Here is an 18,253-nt window from a genome sequence, read left to right on the forward strand (position 1 = left end):
GAGTGATGACCTTTGGGTGCCTCCAGAGTGGCTATGGACAGCCCCATCACAACTGGCCAGTTGCAAATAGTAAATTAGATCAGTTCTTCAGCTAGTCCCTTCACCCCAGAGTGACATGACATCTCAGATCTCTTTCCTGTAACTGCCTTTGGTCTCCTAGCTGTGGTTCTACTTTCAGTTGATGTTAGATCATGTCAGACATAAGAGGAAAAATATTCGTTCTTGACATTGTTCAACTCTAACCTATGCTTTCCACATGCAACTCCAAAATGACTGTTCTGTAGATTACAAGTGTATTAGTCCATCTTCAGTTGCTATAACAAAATACCCAAGGCTGGGTACTTTATAAAGAAAAGAGATTTAATAGTTCACAGTTTTGGAGCTTGGAAGTTCAAGATCTGGCAACCCCATCTGTGTAGCCTCTGGTAAGGGCCCCATTGGCCACTTAACATGAGAGAGAAACAGAAAGGGAACCAGCCACGTGCAGAAGGGGCAGAGTTTGTGGAGTGGCTTTGCTTTATAACAGCCCGTTCCTGAGAGAACTACATGAATCCCTAACCACCTTCAGTTGAGCCTCGCCTCTTAGAGATTCCACCGCCTCGTAATACTGTGGCGTTGGGACCACGTTCCAGCACATGAACCCTTGGAGGATGTACAACATCGAAACCCTTGCCGCTAGCAAGAAGAATTGTTACACTGATCAGATATAAAAAAACATTCACCTCTCGGACCCTGCCGACTGCCCTATTGGGGCACTCAGTGCTTTTAGCAATTGTTATTGCTTTTGGAGGTCTGTTCTCTGTAGAGTGTTTTTCACCCTGGTCCCATGTGTCCAGTGTTTCTTATAGCTCCTTTTCCATCCTACTACTTAGCTTCTCCAAGTCAGACATGCGAAATTAAGTTCCACTGTCATATTTTAACTTAGCTTTGAGTTACTGTCTCGGGAAACGTAGGACCCCAGACATTCTTTGGAGCCGCTGCAGGAGACCTTGGGATGTGTTGAATGAGCTCTTTCCAAAGCGCTCCCTCAAGCTGTCCTTTCTTTCTTCCCCCGACACCTTGTCTCTTAGTGTCACTGCCCACACTCTTGGCCCTGGTGGCAGATGAGGCTTTGGGTATGAATCAGGGGACTTTGATGCTGTTTCCCACTCCATCACTAACTCACAGCATGCCTTATATACATTATTTGCACCCTCTTTCTTCTTTCTTATCTAAAACATAGGACTTGCTACATCCAAGGGAGGCTTGGTTAGGTAATGTGTTTTCCTCAGTCATGCAGTTAAGCCTCTGACTTACCTTCCCTTGGAAGCATCTGCTTGCTTGGTTACAATGCCCAAGGGACCGTTTGTTCCCTTTTTACCTTCCATGGTGATGAGGAGGTGAATACGGAGTGGCAAAGACATAACAAAGAACATTGCCAGGAATGACTGTAGGATCTCAAGAGGTAAAAAAGAACTTGGAGATAGAACCAGACTTCTGCTGCTTTGAGGCCATCGAAGACTCAACAGGACACAAGACAGCACTCCTGTGCCCTCCCTCTGTTCTCCTCAGGCCCGGGAAGACAGCTGTCCACAGGGCAGGTCTGGCAATCATTCTGAGCCTTTGGGATGCCAAAGGAATGAGGCATATGGCTCTGACTTGTGCAGAAGCCAGGGTGCCTTAGTGGAAACATTGTACAGATGCTGGGACCTCTTGGGAAACCCTACAGTGCCCCAGCATTCCCACAGCACCAGGGCAATTGTGGCCCTGATTATACCTGTGGAGCTTCCTCATCCACCACTCCTTCCTCCCTCCTTCATCCATTATCAGTGTGTCTCAGGTTTCGGCCTTGCAGCAGGAGCAGAAACGTGTTCCCATCCAGAAACTGTCTTCAGGAAGGTTCCCTGGCCATCATCTAAGAATCATTCATCGTGGTTGACTAGAAGGTTTCACATTTTCCAACTGGTTCTTTCCTCTGGAGGTAGATATGGTCTTTAAGCCAGTCTTTTCAGAAGCTGGGTGGGCAGGAGGACTAGACAGCAAGGTGAGATAGCACAGACCAGAAGCAGGCACTGGGGCCTCTGCTGTGTTTCCTGGGCCCTGGTCAGCTGCACTGAAGGGGACACAAGAGGAGGCAGCTGCCTAAGGTAGCAGAGTTGCTGCTTGGAAGGGGAGAATGTTGAGATCGGTGACTTCCACGGCAGTAGAGAGAATGTGTAACTGCATTTCTTTTTTTTTTTTTTTTAACTTTTAAAAAAAGTTTATTTATTTGAACGGCAGAGTTAGAGAGGCAGAGATAGAGAGAGAGGTCTTCCATCCGCTCGTTCGCTCCCTAGATGGACACAATGGCCAGAGCTGGGACAATCTGAAGCCAGGAGCTTCTTCCAGGTCTCCTAGGTGGTGCAGGGCCCAAGCACTTGGGCCATCCTCCACTGTTTTTCCAGGCCGTAGCAAAGAGTTGGATTGGAAGTGGAGCAGCCAGGACTTGAGATGCCGGCACTGCAGGCAGTGGCCTTTCCTGCTATGCCACAGCGCCAGCCCCAGAGAACTTTTCTTATAATGATGTGCCACCTTGGCTAGGTTACAGTCCCTAGTTATTCAGTCTAGTACTACTCTAGGTATTTCATCAACTCTCTAAAGAAGGGAGAGAATGTGGTGGACCTTCAGCTGTTAGAATGCCTCGAAGCCAGACTGCAGTTGCCGGGAAACAGAAATCCCGCTGTGGACAGCAGCTCGCGCCCTTGCTGTGGAGTTCCATCCTGGCTGTGGTCTTCCCTTCCAGACTGCTGCCCCATGGGTTCTGGACTTGCTAACGCAGGCCTCCAAGCATCATATATGACAGCTCCTTATTAAAACAGAAAACCCCAAGTCTTCTAGTTCTTCTCTTATTAAAACCTCAAATACAGCAATTTTAGGAAATTGTTTTTCTTAAAATCTGCAAAAAATATTAATTATTTTTATTACAGATTAGAAACCTTAGAAATTTTGTGTGTAACTCGCTCTAAAGCTCATTTTTGACTAGTGGTATTTAAATCACTCATTTTTTGGTACTATTGGTTTACTTTTTAGCACAGTCTGTATTTAAATAGTATAAATCTTAGAACTCTAAGAACCTGTTGTCGTCATCTTTGGTTATCATTTAGTATGTATTCATATTCAGTGTTTAGAATGTGTTCTTTGTGCTCCTCAACAGAAAAATATACACTTTAAAGCAACCAGTCTTTCCAATCATCTTGCAAACTTTTTTTTTTTAAAGATTTATTTGAAAGGCAAAGTTAGAGAGAGGGACAGATAGAGATGGAAGTTTTCCATCTGCGAGTTCACCCCGCAAATGGCCACAATGGCTGGGGCTGGGCAGGCTGAAGCCAGGAGCTTCATCCAGTTCTCCTACGTAGGGGCAGCAGCCTAAGCACTTAGACCATCCTCCACGGCTTTCCCAGGCACATTAGCAGGGAGCTGGATTGGAAGTGGAACAGCCAGGACTGAAACCAGTGCCCATTTGGGATGCAGGTGCTGCAGGCAGTGGCTTAACCTGCTATGCCATAATGCCAGCCCCCAAATTTATTAATCTCTTAAAGGAATACAATTTTGTATTTACAAAATACATTACTTTTCTTGGTGACTTCAAGTTAAATCTGTGCATACGACTGGACAATATTTGTGGTTAATACAACAAGGCTTTCCAAGTGACATTGAAAAATCTATAAAGTAGTACTTTTCAATGTGAACAATGCTGAAATAACTTTAAGTCAAAAGTAGATTTGTTTATTCAGAAGGTGATTCAATTGTAGAATGAAGCCATTTTCGCACTGTAAAATCCAATGTTTTGAAATCTTTCTCAGCAATTCTTTATTAGAACTTTCATAATCCAGAAGATTCCCTTATGTGAAGCTTTTCACACATTCAGGCATTTGGCGTGATGTCTGATGTGATCAGCAATAAAGGTTGCAATGAAGTAGTAGCCATGATCATAACCCTCTTGTAATCTAAAAACGACAGGGATTTTCTTTTCTGTACAGGCAGCTATGAAGTTCTCAGGGAGTAACTGGTCATAAAACTCATCCGCTTTTCCTTGATCAATTAGTATGTCCAGCTGAGAACCTGTGTAGGATTTCACAAGATGGGTAGCATCATAAGCCTTCCATTTGTTTTGGTCTGGTCCCAAAAATTCACCAAAGGCTTTTTTGCTCCAAACACAGGGCATTGGGTTGCAAATTGGAGCAAATGCTGACACAGATTTGTACTTTCCAGGATTTTTTCAAAGTGCAAATCAGAGCTCCATGGCCTCCCATGGAGTGGCCAAAAATAGATGTCCTTTGGGGGTCCACTGGGAAATTGGCATTTACGAGCTGGGGAAGCTCCTCTGTTACGTAAGAGTACATCCTATAGTTGGTTTTCCAAGGATCTTCAGTGGCATCCACATAAAATCCAGCACCAGTGCCAAAGTCCCAGCTGTCATCTTCTCCTTTAATATTGCAGCCACGAGGGCTGGTATCTGGAGCGATGACAATAAGGCCATGTTCTGAGGCAGCTTGCTGAAAGCCAGATTTTGTTATAAAATTTTGTTCTGTGCAAGTCAAACCAGATAGAAAATACAATACAGGGCACTTTGCAGATTCTGCCTTTGGTGGCAGGTAGACAGCAAATTCCATCTTGCATTTCAATTCAGCACTGTCATGTTCAAAAACTTTCTGGAATCCTCCAAAGCTCTTGCTGCTGGAAACCTGTTTCAACGCCATTCTCCTGATTACTCTTTTTTTTTGTCTGCACCACGGGCTGATGATCCTGTAGGCGGAAGCCCCGGTGCAGAAGCAATGGACGTGTAACTGCATTTCTAAACTGTTGTTAGAAAAACAAAACAGAAAGAGAGGACTCTGCCACAGAGTCAGTGTACTACTTGACCCTTTAGAGATGGCATTTGCCAGCCTATGGTCTAGGTGATGAGAAAGAGATCAGATGCAGGTAGAGTACAATGCTATGCAGATTTAAAAGCAAATGTTTTGTGACTTGCCTACTATGTGCACTATAAGGCACAAAATGATATATGAAGGAAAGACACTCTCATATGTTATATATGAAGAGGGGCAGATAATAAAGAATTCAGCAAACACATACATAATGGTGAAAGTACCCTGTTGGGCCAAAGCCGAGGGCTGGGAGAGACTAAGAGGGGGCTGTTGTTAGGGTGGTTATGGAAGACCGCTCCGAGGAGGTGACATTTCAGCTGAGACCTTAACAACGCCATCGGCGAGCAGGGAAGGATGTTTTAGGGGAAGGAGCTTACGCAAAAGCCCTAAGGCAACAGAAAGCTTGGCCTGAGTGGTTGTGATTAGGGCACAGTGAGCAAGGAGAGGCCTTTGTTGATGTTTTTTCCTTTTTTTTCAAGCCACATTTTTTAAAAAATTTCTTTTGGTGATTTGTTCTAGACATTGCAATGTGCCTCTTTAACGTAACACACTCTACTTTGGGTTAATGGTGACTTCATTCTGGTAAAACATAACAACTTCATAAAATAGAACAATGTGGCTCCTTTTCCACCCCCTTGTTTGTGCTATTGTCAGATATGTGCTGTTGATATAAGTTACAATGTAACCACAACAATGCAGCACTTTCTGAAGGAGGAAAGAGAAAATCCTTGTCTATTTTGTTCTGTCTACTACTCCTAGCACATCTCTACAGGAGTGGGAGTAGGGGGTTTTATGTGGTCTGTGAATGATGAATTCTTATTCTGATACCTTTATTTATTTTAAATGATTCATGTCCATGCAGGTTTCTGAATATTTTTTCTGTATTGATCTTAAGCTTATATTAAGTACATAAAAGTTATTTTTTCAGAGTCAAATTTCTGACAACTTTTTTTTTTTAAGCCAGAGGAATTGATAACTTTAATTCTACTAGTCACTTAAATAATTCTTTCCTTATAGGCCTGAATTAAGGCTACAAAATTAGAACTCAGGACAGCTTGTGAAAATCAAAGGCTGATACACTTGCCCCTCCAAGCTCTGATTGTGTCAGTCTACAGGATTCCTAGTACAGCCCAGAAAAGTATTTGCGTTGGTGTCCCACCATCGTCTCGCCACTGAGAGGTGAAACTATCTGTAGCTGCTTAGTTCCTGAGCAGTGTGGTGTAGACTTGCACCTCCTGGCCACAGAAATAAGCTTTTGTTGTAGAATATTTAGCAAGTAGCAGACAAGATGGCTACTAGGCAGTTCAGTAAAACCAGATCTGTGATGTTTCTCAAAGCTTGTGTACTTTGAGTACAAATCACGTTTTTATATAAATGAATATTTTTGACAAGCAAATCAGAATTGGTAAAGTGGTTAGAATTAGAAAGAATTAGTTTCATCGCTTCTCGGCCTTTTGGCTAAGATCAAGTGTAGGAATAATTAGTTTCAAACCAAATCTATAAAAAGTGTAATATGATTTACAATTAGCATGTTTTGCCTCCTATTAGGCCAACATAAAGGTTCTGTTTAATTTTATTACTTCTAACTTTAATGATTATGAACAAAAAGTGTAACCAATCAATTATGTGTATTATTTAAAATGAGAAACGATGAAAGAATCCTTCTGAATGTCTATTTTGCTTTAATTATGAGAACTGTTGGGTCCTTTTGATACTGGAAACATTTTGGTTAATTTGTATCCTGAGACTTCCCATGGATGACTCCGGCAGCAGTGGTCCCCTAGCAACCACTATCACTGTCTTGACTCAGATTGAAACTCTTGTTTCAACTGTGAGAGTTTACTTTCAAAAAGTCTGTTTTGTAATTTCTGACACTAGTTTAATAATTGGTTTCATAAGCCTTCATTGGGAATAGTCTCTTCATTGTAGTACCTGTGGTTTACATGCCACCTTTTTAATGCTCTTAAAGGACTTCTCATGAGGAAAGAGGTTGTGAATCTGATGCACAGTCAATCACACAATGTTTTCTTCCTGTACCCTCTTATATATGTTGTATGTTTCCTTTAAATTGTGATTATTGGATTAAAGTAATTGCCAAAGTGAGTTTTGTATGAACAAATGGTAACCACTGAAGGATCTTTCTTAAGGAAACAAAGCAACTGTTGACCAAGGGTAACTCTTGTTGTGTTGATCCAGTTCACTATAACCTTCTTTTAAGAAATGATATGGAAGTGTCTTTACATTGATGAATCATGGGTTATTATTTTCCTTTAGAACATGAGCTGTTGAAGATGGTAAAGTTCCCAGGTATTCAATATACACCATGTACCAAACACTGTTCGCAGTACTTGGCATATCATGGTATTAATGCTCACAATATTTTTTCAGAAGATAGTGACAAGTGTCATTCCACTTTACACATCATAAAATTGTGCCACACAGCAAGCAACTGAGTCCAGATCCCATATGCTAAACTGTGTTACTGTACTGCTTCAGATCATTGCATAGCAGCATCCCCAAGTGTGAAATGAATTTAGAGACCCTTCAGAACTTCACAGAGGACCTGTCAGCTCCAAGAACAAGAGCAGAGGGCTGATGTCCCACCATGCACAGATCAGAGAGATTGGAGACGAGCCCCTCTCTCAGGGACCTGAGTGGATGTCTCACCACAGGCATAATTGCTATCTGATGGCAGCAAGGTAGGACGCTGGAGTGGTTCCTCAGTGGTGGTGACAGGTTGTCCAGCTGCAGCTCCCTGCCTAGTAACTCGATGTGTTGGTTCACTCTGTGCCATTGAAAAAGCAAAACTAAATGGCTTAATTGAAAAATGAACCAGCTACTGGTTACCAAAAACCTGATTTAACCTGTTTAAATATAATGAACGCATGTGGTCAATGATAATAGTTTATCATACAAAGCCCATGCAAACCTACAAGGTCAAATAGCTCTGGGAGCCAAAGAGGTGATTTTGACTTGGAAATGGACCAGATGCTAAGCCAAGAGGGAGAGGAAGGAACTATAGCAAACTGCATGCTCCTTTACATGATCTCATTTCTTTTTTCTTACCTAAATACAATTCAGACATTTCTGGGGATTAGATCTGTCCTGAGGGCCTATGAGATGAAAAAAAAAAAATACAAAAGTAAACAGACAAATATATCAACCACATATGTCTGTTACCCACACTGCAGCTTTGTGTGCCTGTTTCTTTGATCCCTCTGTTTTTTAAATTTATTCTGTTTAATTTTCCAGGATATTTTGGAGCAAAGTAAAGTATGTCATTTTACCTATACTTTAGTGTGTATCTCTGATAAAGATTTTTTAGAAATCTATCTCCATAACATAGCTGATTCTTTTATATCATCTAATGTGCTAAATCCTCAGATTTTCTTGTTTATCTCAGACATGTTTTGGGGTTGTTTTTGTTTTTTGCAGTTTGTTCAAATCAGGGTCCAAACAAGTCAGGATCTAAACTTTGAAAGCCTTGTTTTAGGAGAGATGGGGTCCCAAATAATGGATATTGCTTCCCATTTTTCTTCCCCATAGTCTAGTTAAGAAAATACATTTAGGCCGGCGCCGCGGCTCAATAGGCTAATCCTCCGCCTTGCGGCGCCAGCACACTGGGTTCTAGTCCCGGTCAGGGCACCGATCCTGTCCCGGTTGCCCCTCTTCCAGGCCAGCTCTCTGCTGTGGCCAGGGAGTGCAGTGGAGGATGGCCCAAGTACTTGGGCACTGCACCCCATGGGAGACCAGGATAAACACCTGGCTCCTGCCATCGGATCAGTGCGGTGCGCCGGCTGCAGCGCGCCAACCGCGGCGGCCATTGGAGGGTGAACCAACGGCAAAAAGGAAGACCTTTCTCTCTGTCTCTCTCTCTCACTGTCCACTCTGCCTGTCAAAAAAAAAAAAAAAAAAAAAAAAGGAAAAAGAAAATACATTTAGTGGCGGGCACTGTGGTGTAGCAGGTTAAGCTGCCACTTTGGACTCTCATGTCCCATATGGAAGTGCCCTGCTTTGAGTCCCCAGCTACTCCGCTTCCAATCCAGCTTCCAGCAAATGTGCACAGGAGGTAGCAGATGATGGCTCAGGTACTTGAGACCCTGCCTCCCAGCAGGGAGACCTGGTAGAGTTCCTGGCTCCTGGCTTCAGCCCTGCCCCAGCCCCAGCTCTTGTAGACATTTCAGAAGTGAAGCAGAAGATGGAAGAGATTCTGTTCTCTCCAGTGCTCTCTCTTCTCCTCCTCCACCACCTACTCCTCCTTCCTCTCTGCCTTTCAAAGAAATCTTTTCTAAAAAATACGTCTAGTTAATAAACTTAAAAATATCATTTCATTCATGGGCCTACATAAGGCAGCCTCTTATATCTGCATGCCACCTTACAGTTTCAAAGTGCTTTTAATTATTTCATTTAGAATATGAGCTTTGATGTCAGCTTTTAATATGGTTTTTAGCACTAGAATGGATAGAGCTCACCTAGCTATAATGAGTTATAACATTTTTTGTGCCATGGACCCCTTTGGTGAATCATATCTATCCATAATAAATCATGTGACAAAAGAAAACAATTATATGAGAAGTCTGTTATCAAATCTTTAAAGTCATGATATGGATATAAGAACTTCCTTATTAACAAATTAAGTAATAATATGCAGTGTCAAATCCAATAACCACTGTAATTTCAAAATAGTGATGAGTATAAATAATATTTTGCGATATAAACAATGATGTGACATACAAATATCTGTGATTTCTATAGGTAACAAAATCCAAGTACTGCTAATACTACTGCAGATTGTTGTAAATAATCTTAATTGGAGGAAATGCTAAATTTCAGTTAGAAGTTAGTACAAATAAAGATCACCTTCCTCCTGTCCAGATTCCCAGGTATCCTGATCCAGGGACCTCAGATTGCTTAGGGAGAATGGCTGAGTTCCTCCCTGAGTTCATGCATGCTCGTGCTAAGAAAGAATAGGGCTAGAAACTAGGTTTCTTACAGTGCAGTGAAGTAGTTTTCCTGTGTTTGAGTGGCTCAGTTCCAAGATACCAAGAAAGGTAAACAGTTTTACAATAGCACGTGTTCATTATTGCGCTGTGGACATCTCAGCGCTAGCCTGAAGAACTGACATATGTTCAGCCGAAGCAATATACTAGAAAATAGTGCTCAGATTTAATGAATCTTCCATTTGCAAGTATTACACATGCTGTTGCCCAATTTCAGCTTTTGTGAATCCATGGGGCACACACATTTTTTCTCATCTTTTTGAGGTATAATTTACATATAGTAAAATTCACCCATTTTAAGTAAGGATTTTAATGAATTTTGGTAACCACATGTAGTCATAAATCCAGCAGCACAATTATGCCACAGAACACTTCCTTCACCTGGAGAAATTTCCTCACATGCCATGCACCTGGTCCCGACCTGGACTTCCATTCCCACGTAACCACTCACCACTTTCTGTTACTCTAGTATATTCTGTTTCCAGTTCTTTAAAAATGGAATCATACAGTAGGTAGTCTTTCATATCTGACTTCTTTTACTTAGCATGGTGTTTTTTGAGATCTGTTTGTTGTTGTATATGTTGATGTTCGATTCTTGTTTATTGCTGAGTAGTAGTCCCTGTTCCCATTTCATTGTTTATCCATTTGCCAGATGGTGGGTGGGCATATTAGTTGTTTTCAGTTTGCAGCCATTAAGAACAGTGTTCCTTGAACAAGTCTTTGTGTGGACATATATCTTTACTGCTCCTGGGAGAAGCCCTGGAGTGGGAATGCTGGGTGGTCATATGGTGAATGTGTGTGTAACTCAGCGAAACACTGCCATTTGGTTTCTCACAGGCCTGTAAATTAACATTCTCACTACTAATACGTGAGAATTTCAGTTCTCCACATCCTCTCCAATTCCTGGTGGTGTCAGTCTTTTTAAGTAATAGCCATTTTAGGGCATATGAGGGGGTCTTTTAAAAGTTCGTGGGAAATGCATATTATGAAAGAAAATGTGTATGGATTCTGAAAATTTTGCACCACCATAAGCTTAGCTTTTAATTCCATTTTCCCATGAACCTTTTGGAATCCTCTTGTAGAGTAGTATCTCATTTTGGTTTTAATTTACAGTTCCCTAATGTGTAGTAACATTGAACATCTTTTCAAGTGTTTGCCATCCAAGTAAGGTAATTTGTCAAGTGTCTGTTTTGGAGGTATAAGTTCTTTACACGTTGGGACACAAGCCGTTTGTCAGTTATATGTTCTGCAAGTATTTGCAGGGTCTTTTCATTTTTTTCGCTGTGTCTTCCCCAAAGGGAAAAGCCTTAGTTTTTATGCAGTCCATTTTATCAGTTCTCAGTTTTATGGGCCATGCCTTTTGTGTCCTTCTTAAGAAACTCTTACCTTTTAAGTTCACAAATAATTTCTTTTAAAAAAAAAAAAAGATTTTATTTATTTATTTGAGAGGCAGAGTTACAGACAGTGAGAGGGAGAGACAGAGAGAAAGGTTTTCCTTCCTTTGGTTCACTCCCCAGATGGCTGCAATGGCCAGAGCTACGCTGATCTGAAGCCAGGAGCCAGGAACTTCTTCTGAGTCTCCCATGTGGGTGCAGGGGTCCAAGTATTTGGGCCATCTTCTACTGCTTCCCCAGGCCACAGCGGGGAGCTGGATTGGAAGAGGAGCAGCTGGAACTAGAACTGTTGCCCATATGGGATGCTGGTGCCGCAGCTGGAGGATTAACCTACTGCGCCATGGTGCCGGGCCCTCACAAATAATTTCTAAGTTGTTTTTTTAAGAAAGTTTATAGTCTGAGCTCTTTTTTAAAAAAGATTTATTTATGTATTATTTATTTTATTTTTCTTTATAAGAGTTGCACAGAGAGAGAAGGAGGGGCAGAGAAAGGCGGGGTGGGGGGGAGTCTTCCATCCATTGGTTTACTCTCCCACATGGCCACAACAGCATGAGCCAGGAACAGGAGCTTCTTCCAGCTCTCCCACACGGATGCAAGGGCCCAAGGACTCAGGCCATCTTCTGCTGCTTTCTCAGGCCATAGCAGAGAGCTCTTTTGGAAGTGGAGCAGCTGGGACTTGAACCGGCGCCCATATGGAATGCCAGCATTGCAGGCAGAGGCTTTACCTGCTTCCCCACAGTGCCGGGCCCTAGTCTGAGCTCTTAAATGTTGGCCTGAGTTCCATTTCAAGTTCGTTTTTGTATATTACAAGGTAAGGGATGTGATTATTCCCCTCCACCCCTGTACTAATATCCAGCTGACCCAGCACCATTTGCTGAAAAAACTATCCTTTCCTCCTGTGAAATTACCTTGAATCCTTTAGCAGTGATCACTTGGCCATATAAGTGTAGGTCTGTTTCTGTACTCTTTATTTTGTTCCATTGATCTATGTGTCTATTCTTTCACTGTAAAGTCTTAAAATCAGACAGTGTAGCTTTTAAAACTGTATTTCTATTTCCAAAGTTATTTAAGTCTTTAGCATGTCCATTTAAATTTTAGAATCAGCTTGTCAATTTCTTCACAAAAATCATGATTGAGATTTCATTTAATCCATTCCTCAATTAGGGGAGAATTTCCATCTTAGAAATATTGAGTTTTCCAGTTCATGAACATGGTATATGTTTCCATTTATTTTTTATTTTTAATTTCTCATGGAAATGTTTTCAGTATACAGGTCTTATACATTTTTTGTTAAATTAATTCTAACATATATATATGTAAAGATTTATTTATTTGAAAGTCAGAGTTACATAGAGAGAGGAGAGGCAGAGAGAGGGGGAGAGAGAGAGAGAGAAAGAGAGAGAGAGAGAGAGAGAGAGGTCTTCCATCCTATGGTTCACTCCTCAATTGGCTGCCACAGCTGGAGCTGCACTGATCTGAAGCCAGGAGCCAGTAACTTCCTCCAGGTCTCCCACACGGGTTCAGGGGCCCAAGGACTTGGGCCATCTTCTGCTTTCCCAGGCCATAGCAGAGAGCTGGATGGGAAGTGGAGCAGCGGGGTCTCGAACCAGTGCCATATGGGATGCCAGTGCTTCAGGCCAGGGTGTTAACCTGCTGCGCCATAGCACCAGCCCCTCCAACATATATTTTAAAGCTAAGATGAATGGAGGGTGTTTTTTTAAATTTCATTTTCTAATTGCTCATAGTTAATATGTAGAAATATAATTGATTTTTGATTGAATATTATTAGAGTCATTAGGATTTCTGTGTCCATGATCATGTCATCTGCAAATACAGCTTTACTTCTTCCCTGCCTCCTTTCCATCTGCCTTCCTGTGGCCTCTAGCCCGACCTGAGCAATAGTTTATTCATTTGTGTGTTGATTGAGTCCTTCTTTCACCATGTATTGAGCCACCTGCTCTGGCTCAGGCACTGTCATTTCTAAGAGGATGCCAGGACAAACCTGCTCTGAAATGTCTCAGTCTAGTGGGGAAGATAAACATACAAAAATAGTAACAAAACATTATTTAAAGAACAATGCTAAGTGTACACCATATGTTATGGGAACACAGAGAAGGGACACCTAACCTAGCAGGGTGGGAAGGCTGTTAAAAGCATTCCAGGCAGAGGGGCTGCCATAAAGAAAGGCACTGTGGGAAGAGATAGTAGAGTGTATGTGAGAAACTGTTGTACATGGCTAAGAGTTTCTTGAATGCTTAGTGGGTCTCAGGGAGGGGTGAGAGGTTGCGCTAATGTGGTGTTCAGAGGCCAGAGCACGGATAGCGCTTCATATAACAGTCTGACAAGTTGACTTTATGCTAAGGGTAGCAGGGAGTTACTGAAGAATGCTCACTGGAGAAGTTACCTGTTCTTGCTTTTTAACAATAGACTACCCTGGCATTATGTGGAAGATGCTTTAGAGTATGGACCAGGAGACCTAAAAAGACAATCTGGGCTAAGATGATTGGATCCAAAGTAAAATAGTCATAGGAAGAGTAGTGGGGAGGGGGTGGGGGATGATTTGAGAAATATTTTGGAAGTAAAATTAGCAAAACATGTGATCCCAAGTAGAGAGTGAGGGACTAAGACGAATTCAGATGGTTCCCAGGTTTCTTCTTTAGGCGTCTGGGTAGCTCATGATGCCATGAGCTGAAGCAGGGATGCCAGGAGGAGCCAGTTTGGAGATGTTGAGCCCAGTTTAGGGTCTGTTGCGTTTCAGCAGCTTGTGGGCATCTAGGTGAAGGAAGAATGAGTAATGTTCACATGGAACAGATGTGTTGTGAGGCCCTCGCTAGTGTAACCTGGAGCCCATTCCAACCTAGAAATCCCTGGTCCTCCTGCTAATCTGAACTCTTTGGCCTGACCAGACCCTTCTGTGCAGTCATACTATACATGGACAGGATCTGGTTTGGAACTCAAAATGCTGTTGGAACACTTTTCCTCCAGAAAGGTCATCTGAATTCTTGAGATGGCCACACATAGGAAAGAGACTTTCGGGAGTGACTTCTGGGCTAAACTGAAACCCCTGCTTCCTGGTGCGTGAAGCTTGTAGACATCTCACAAAAGGACAGAAGCTGCGTAGCTCCACGTACATGAGGTAACTTACTAGAAAGTAGAACAGCCAAGAATTGAGGGGCGGAGGGATGGGAAGCCATGTTTAATGGGTCTGGAGTTTTGGTTTGGAGTGATGAAAACGTTTTGGAGGTGGATGATGGTGATGGTTGCACAACAGTGGGAATGCACTTAATGCCACCTAATTGTACATTTAAAAATATTTAAAATGATAAAAACTTATTTTACCACAGTTTTAAAATAAAAAAATAAATAAAAACCTACCCCACTGGTAGGCATGCACCCTTTTCTTCAGTCCCCATCAACCTGGTATTTTTTTTTCTCCATCAAATCCATTCCCAGAGGCTGCTGAGGTGGTAAGAAGTGACCTCTAGTTGATAATAATATCATTGTTCTGTATAGAGAATGTCATTTATTGAGTGCTCACGGTAGGCAAAGTACTTCGCTATAAGTACCTTACATTCATAATTGGACATCTCCCAACAGCCTATGAGGCTGGGGTCCTTACTATGTCTATGTCACAGAAGAGGAAACTAAAGCAACTAGAGATGAAGTACTTGGCACCAGCTGTTGAACTCACAGCACACAGCTATGAACAGACCTTCAGGTGCTTAGCCGTTCTCTAAAGCTTGCTGGTGAGTGTGTTCCCACATACAGCTGGCTCAGGGGGCAGCCACAGACAGTCCGGGGGGGAACTGGAGCCCCCAGCCAATGACCTCTGCCGACCGCCCGTTCTCCCGAGCATCCCATACAATAGTGCTACCTTCTGGGTACGTCCCATGATTTGAAAGACATTGATGGCCCAGGAGTGCAGTGGAGGATGGCCCAAGTGCTTGGGCCCTGCACCCCATGGGAGACCAGGAGAAGCACCTGGCTTCTGCCTTTGGATCAGCGCGATGCGCTGGCCGCAGCACGCCAGCCGCAGCGGCCATTGGAGGGTGAACCAATGGCAAAGGAAGACCTTTCTCTCTGTCTCTTTCTCTCTCTCACTGTCCGCTCTGCCTGTCAAAAAATTTTTAAAAAAAGAAAAGAAAAAAGAAAGACATTGGCGGGCACAGCACAGCTGCCCTGCCTCTTCCGTGATAGTGAGAGGACCCTAGACGTGTCTGTGATCGGAAGAGTCCCTGCCTCAGTGTGAGGGTGGGTAGCAGGACCTATTTTCTAGTTCCTTTCTGCAGATGGGGTGCTACCCAGAGTTTCCTCTGATACTGCCAGCTACGAAGCTGTCTCTTTGTACTGTGAGTCTTTTGAACTCTCCCTAGTGTTGAAAAGGTGGATTAAGGATTCACCGTCTCCAGGGAAACCATAATACCTGCCAGTGATCAGCAGATTTTGCATACAGGTGAGCTCGGTGAAGATCATTGCAAAAGGAATCCTATCCGTGTGGTTGAGGCCAGAGAATTATCAGTTACAGTCACAGTTTAAATGCCAATAGCCCAGCACTCTGACCTATCCCATTGCCTCTGCTCAGCCTTATTTCCCAAGAAAGATACAAGTTTCTATGCATTTTTCCAATTAGTCTCAGGTTAGTCATGGAGTCTTTTTGAGATTTGTAGGTCTTAACCCTTGTAGAGATGGGGTGTACTTCTCGTGTGCTCGCGGGCGAGATCTGAGTTTAATTCCATGAACACTGAAGCGTACTGTTTGGGCCAGGTACCAGACTGACCACAAAAGACATAGAGCTGGATGAACAGGACTTTTCTAGATGTACTCACAGTCAGACTCCCTGAGGCTTTTTTTTTTTTTTTAATTCTATGACTAGGCTAATAATTCTCATTTTTTATTTGGCTGTATGCTTGGAAACTTCATATGTATTGTACACTGTCTCGATATCCAAAGGATTAAAAGAATTTGCAAAGCTTATCCCTAAGCTCTTGTTTAACTGAGATCTCAGGAGTGAATTGTGGTCTCAACAGAAGCATCTCCAAATGGTACAGCCTGTGTTTTATGTTGGAAGAGCAGAGTAGGCCAAATCCTTAATCTGAATGTCCCACCACAGCGAGTCAATGAGATGGAGCCCATGTGGCTGGCATGCTGCGTGAGCACTGTGTTCACGAAAGGGTGCAGGCGTTCTCGGTTGGCCTCTAACCAGAGGGACAGAATACTTCAAGAGCCATGTCCTTCTGGCGGTGAGCAGCCCAAGTGTGCAGACTCCGCGCACGCCTCCGAGGGTGAACACGCTGATGCCCGCCGATGGTTTACTCCAGGGCCAGCCGCTGTTCCCATGATTCCAGAGGCTGAGGGCCCACAGTCGAAGAACTGCTTCTTGATCTCAGCTTTTCAAGTCTGGTTCTTCTGACAACCAGAAAGTGCTTTGAAACACTCAGATTTAGCTTAGGTCCCTAAGAAACAGAGGTCATTGTTTGGGCCACACATGAGTCTAACAGCTCTTACAAGCCACCCCCATCTCTGGCTAACACAGTAAAGGTTTGTGTCTCGCACTGTCAGGTCAGGGGTGGGAGGAAGGCCCCTTGCTTCCCATAGGCATTCTGGGACCTGGCTTCTCTGACCCTTAACTCCCCCATTCCCTGTGGCCTTAGCAGTCTCCACTGCACCCTCTGCCTCAGGCCCCCATGCCAGGCGTGGGAGGAGTCATGTCTGGAGGTGGCATTTCTCCCTCCAGAAGGCTGGGAAAATTGCTTGACTATGCCTCAGAAGAAAAGGAAAAAAAGTTGATTAGCAGATGAGTATCTTGGTTGCCATTGTTAGTTGTGGCAGAATCTAGAAGAAACCCAACTGTTTCCTGCCAGGGGAATGGATAAATAAATAGTGCTAAATTCACACCTTTGTACAACTGTGAAAATGAGAAACTATATCTGCACATGATAAAGATGAAATCTTAGAAACCTAATGCTGATTGAAAAAAGCAAGTTACGGGACAAATATAACATGGTAGACTCTTAGACACAAAGCTCAAAAACCAGCAAAGCCAGACAGTTGGCTACTACTTGGGAACAGAGCCAGGTTTTTTGAAAGGGCGTTTTTTTAGGACCCTGGTCCTCCCTGGGGAGAGAGGCTGTGTGAGGAAGGGATCCCCAAGAAGGTCATTGCAGCCTGAAGGTATGTTTCAGAATGTAAGTGAATGTTAAAGTAGCACTTGGTATGTATCAGATAGCAGGTAGTAGTTTCTTAAAGAATGAACTGAAACTCCCTAATGAGTAGTAATAAAAACAAATCCTTGCAGTTGGAACAATGCAACCAGGAAACCAGAAGCAGAGCCATCACTTGAAAAGGTGATTCTGATCCTAACACTGTGGCAGTGGCCACACGGGGGCTGAGGCCGGCCTACAATCACAGATGCTGGCTCCTGTTGTTCTGATCGGCCCCAGTGCCCTGGACCTGATCCTGTCTGGTTCTCCTGTGATTTTCTGATATTTTCCCACGTTTTCATCAGCAGCTCCACTTGGCTGTTGACTTGGTCATCTTCAGGATCTTGGCGTCTACTGTGTCTTGCTGTCTGCTGTGGCAGTTATTTCCCTGCCGAGAAATCATGTGACGCTGTTCTGTGATCCTTTCCAGTGAGAGGCAAGGTTTTTTAATAAATGAAAGAAAAAAAAAATAAGAAAATTACATACAGATTTTTCATTTGAAAAAAAAAGATTGTCCCTTTAGGGTACCTCTTACCTACAAAGAGGAAGCCAAATCCAGCATTCCAGCAACCAAAAGCAGGGGCTTAAAACAAACAGGAGTAATTGCTCTACAGTTCTCACCAGAACTCCATGCCCAATTTCCAGGGTAACCAAATTACTTAATAAACATGTCAGATCCCTTTTATCTTAAAATGAAAGACCTGAAAGACCCACCACTGTAATTGCTGCCTGCCCAGATGCATCCCTTATCTGGCTGCTGGTGGATTGTCTGT

General features: G+C 43.1%; 2 protein-coding genes and 1 pseudogene across 3 annotated transcripts in view; 2 read left to right on the forward strand and 1 right to left on the reverse strand.

Moving 5' to 3' along the window:
* BABAM2 (BRISC and BRCA1 A complex member 2) overlaps nucleotides 1-18,253 on the forward strand; it is a 531,071-nt gene that overhangs the window by 453,823 nt on the left and 58,995 nt on the right. The gene's annotated exons all lie outside the window — the stretch shown is intronic.
* On the reverse strand, nucleotides 3,518-4,792 carry LOC133773032 (S-formylglutathione hydrolase-like). The gene is given in 2 exon segments (XM_062210169.1): nucleotides 3,518-4,237; nucleotides 4,239-4,792. Coding segments are annotated over 2 exon segments (843 nt in total). The 5' UTR covers nucleotides 4,719-4,792; the 3' UTR covers nucleotides 3,518-3,874.
* LOC133773116 (U2 spliceosomal RNA) lies at nucleotides 6,325-6,462 on the forward strand (annotated as a pseudogene).

The sequence above is a fragment of the Lepus europaeus genome, chromosome 13, assembly GCF_033115175.1.
Source record: "Lepus europaeus isolate LE1 chromosome 13, mLepTim1.pri, whole genome shotgun sequence".
Lineage (NCBI taxonomy): Eukaryota > Metazoa > Chordata > Mammalia > Lagomorpha > Leporidae > Lepus > Lepus europaeus.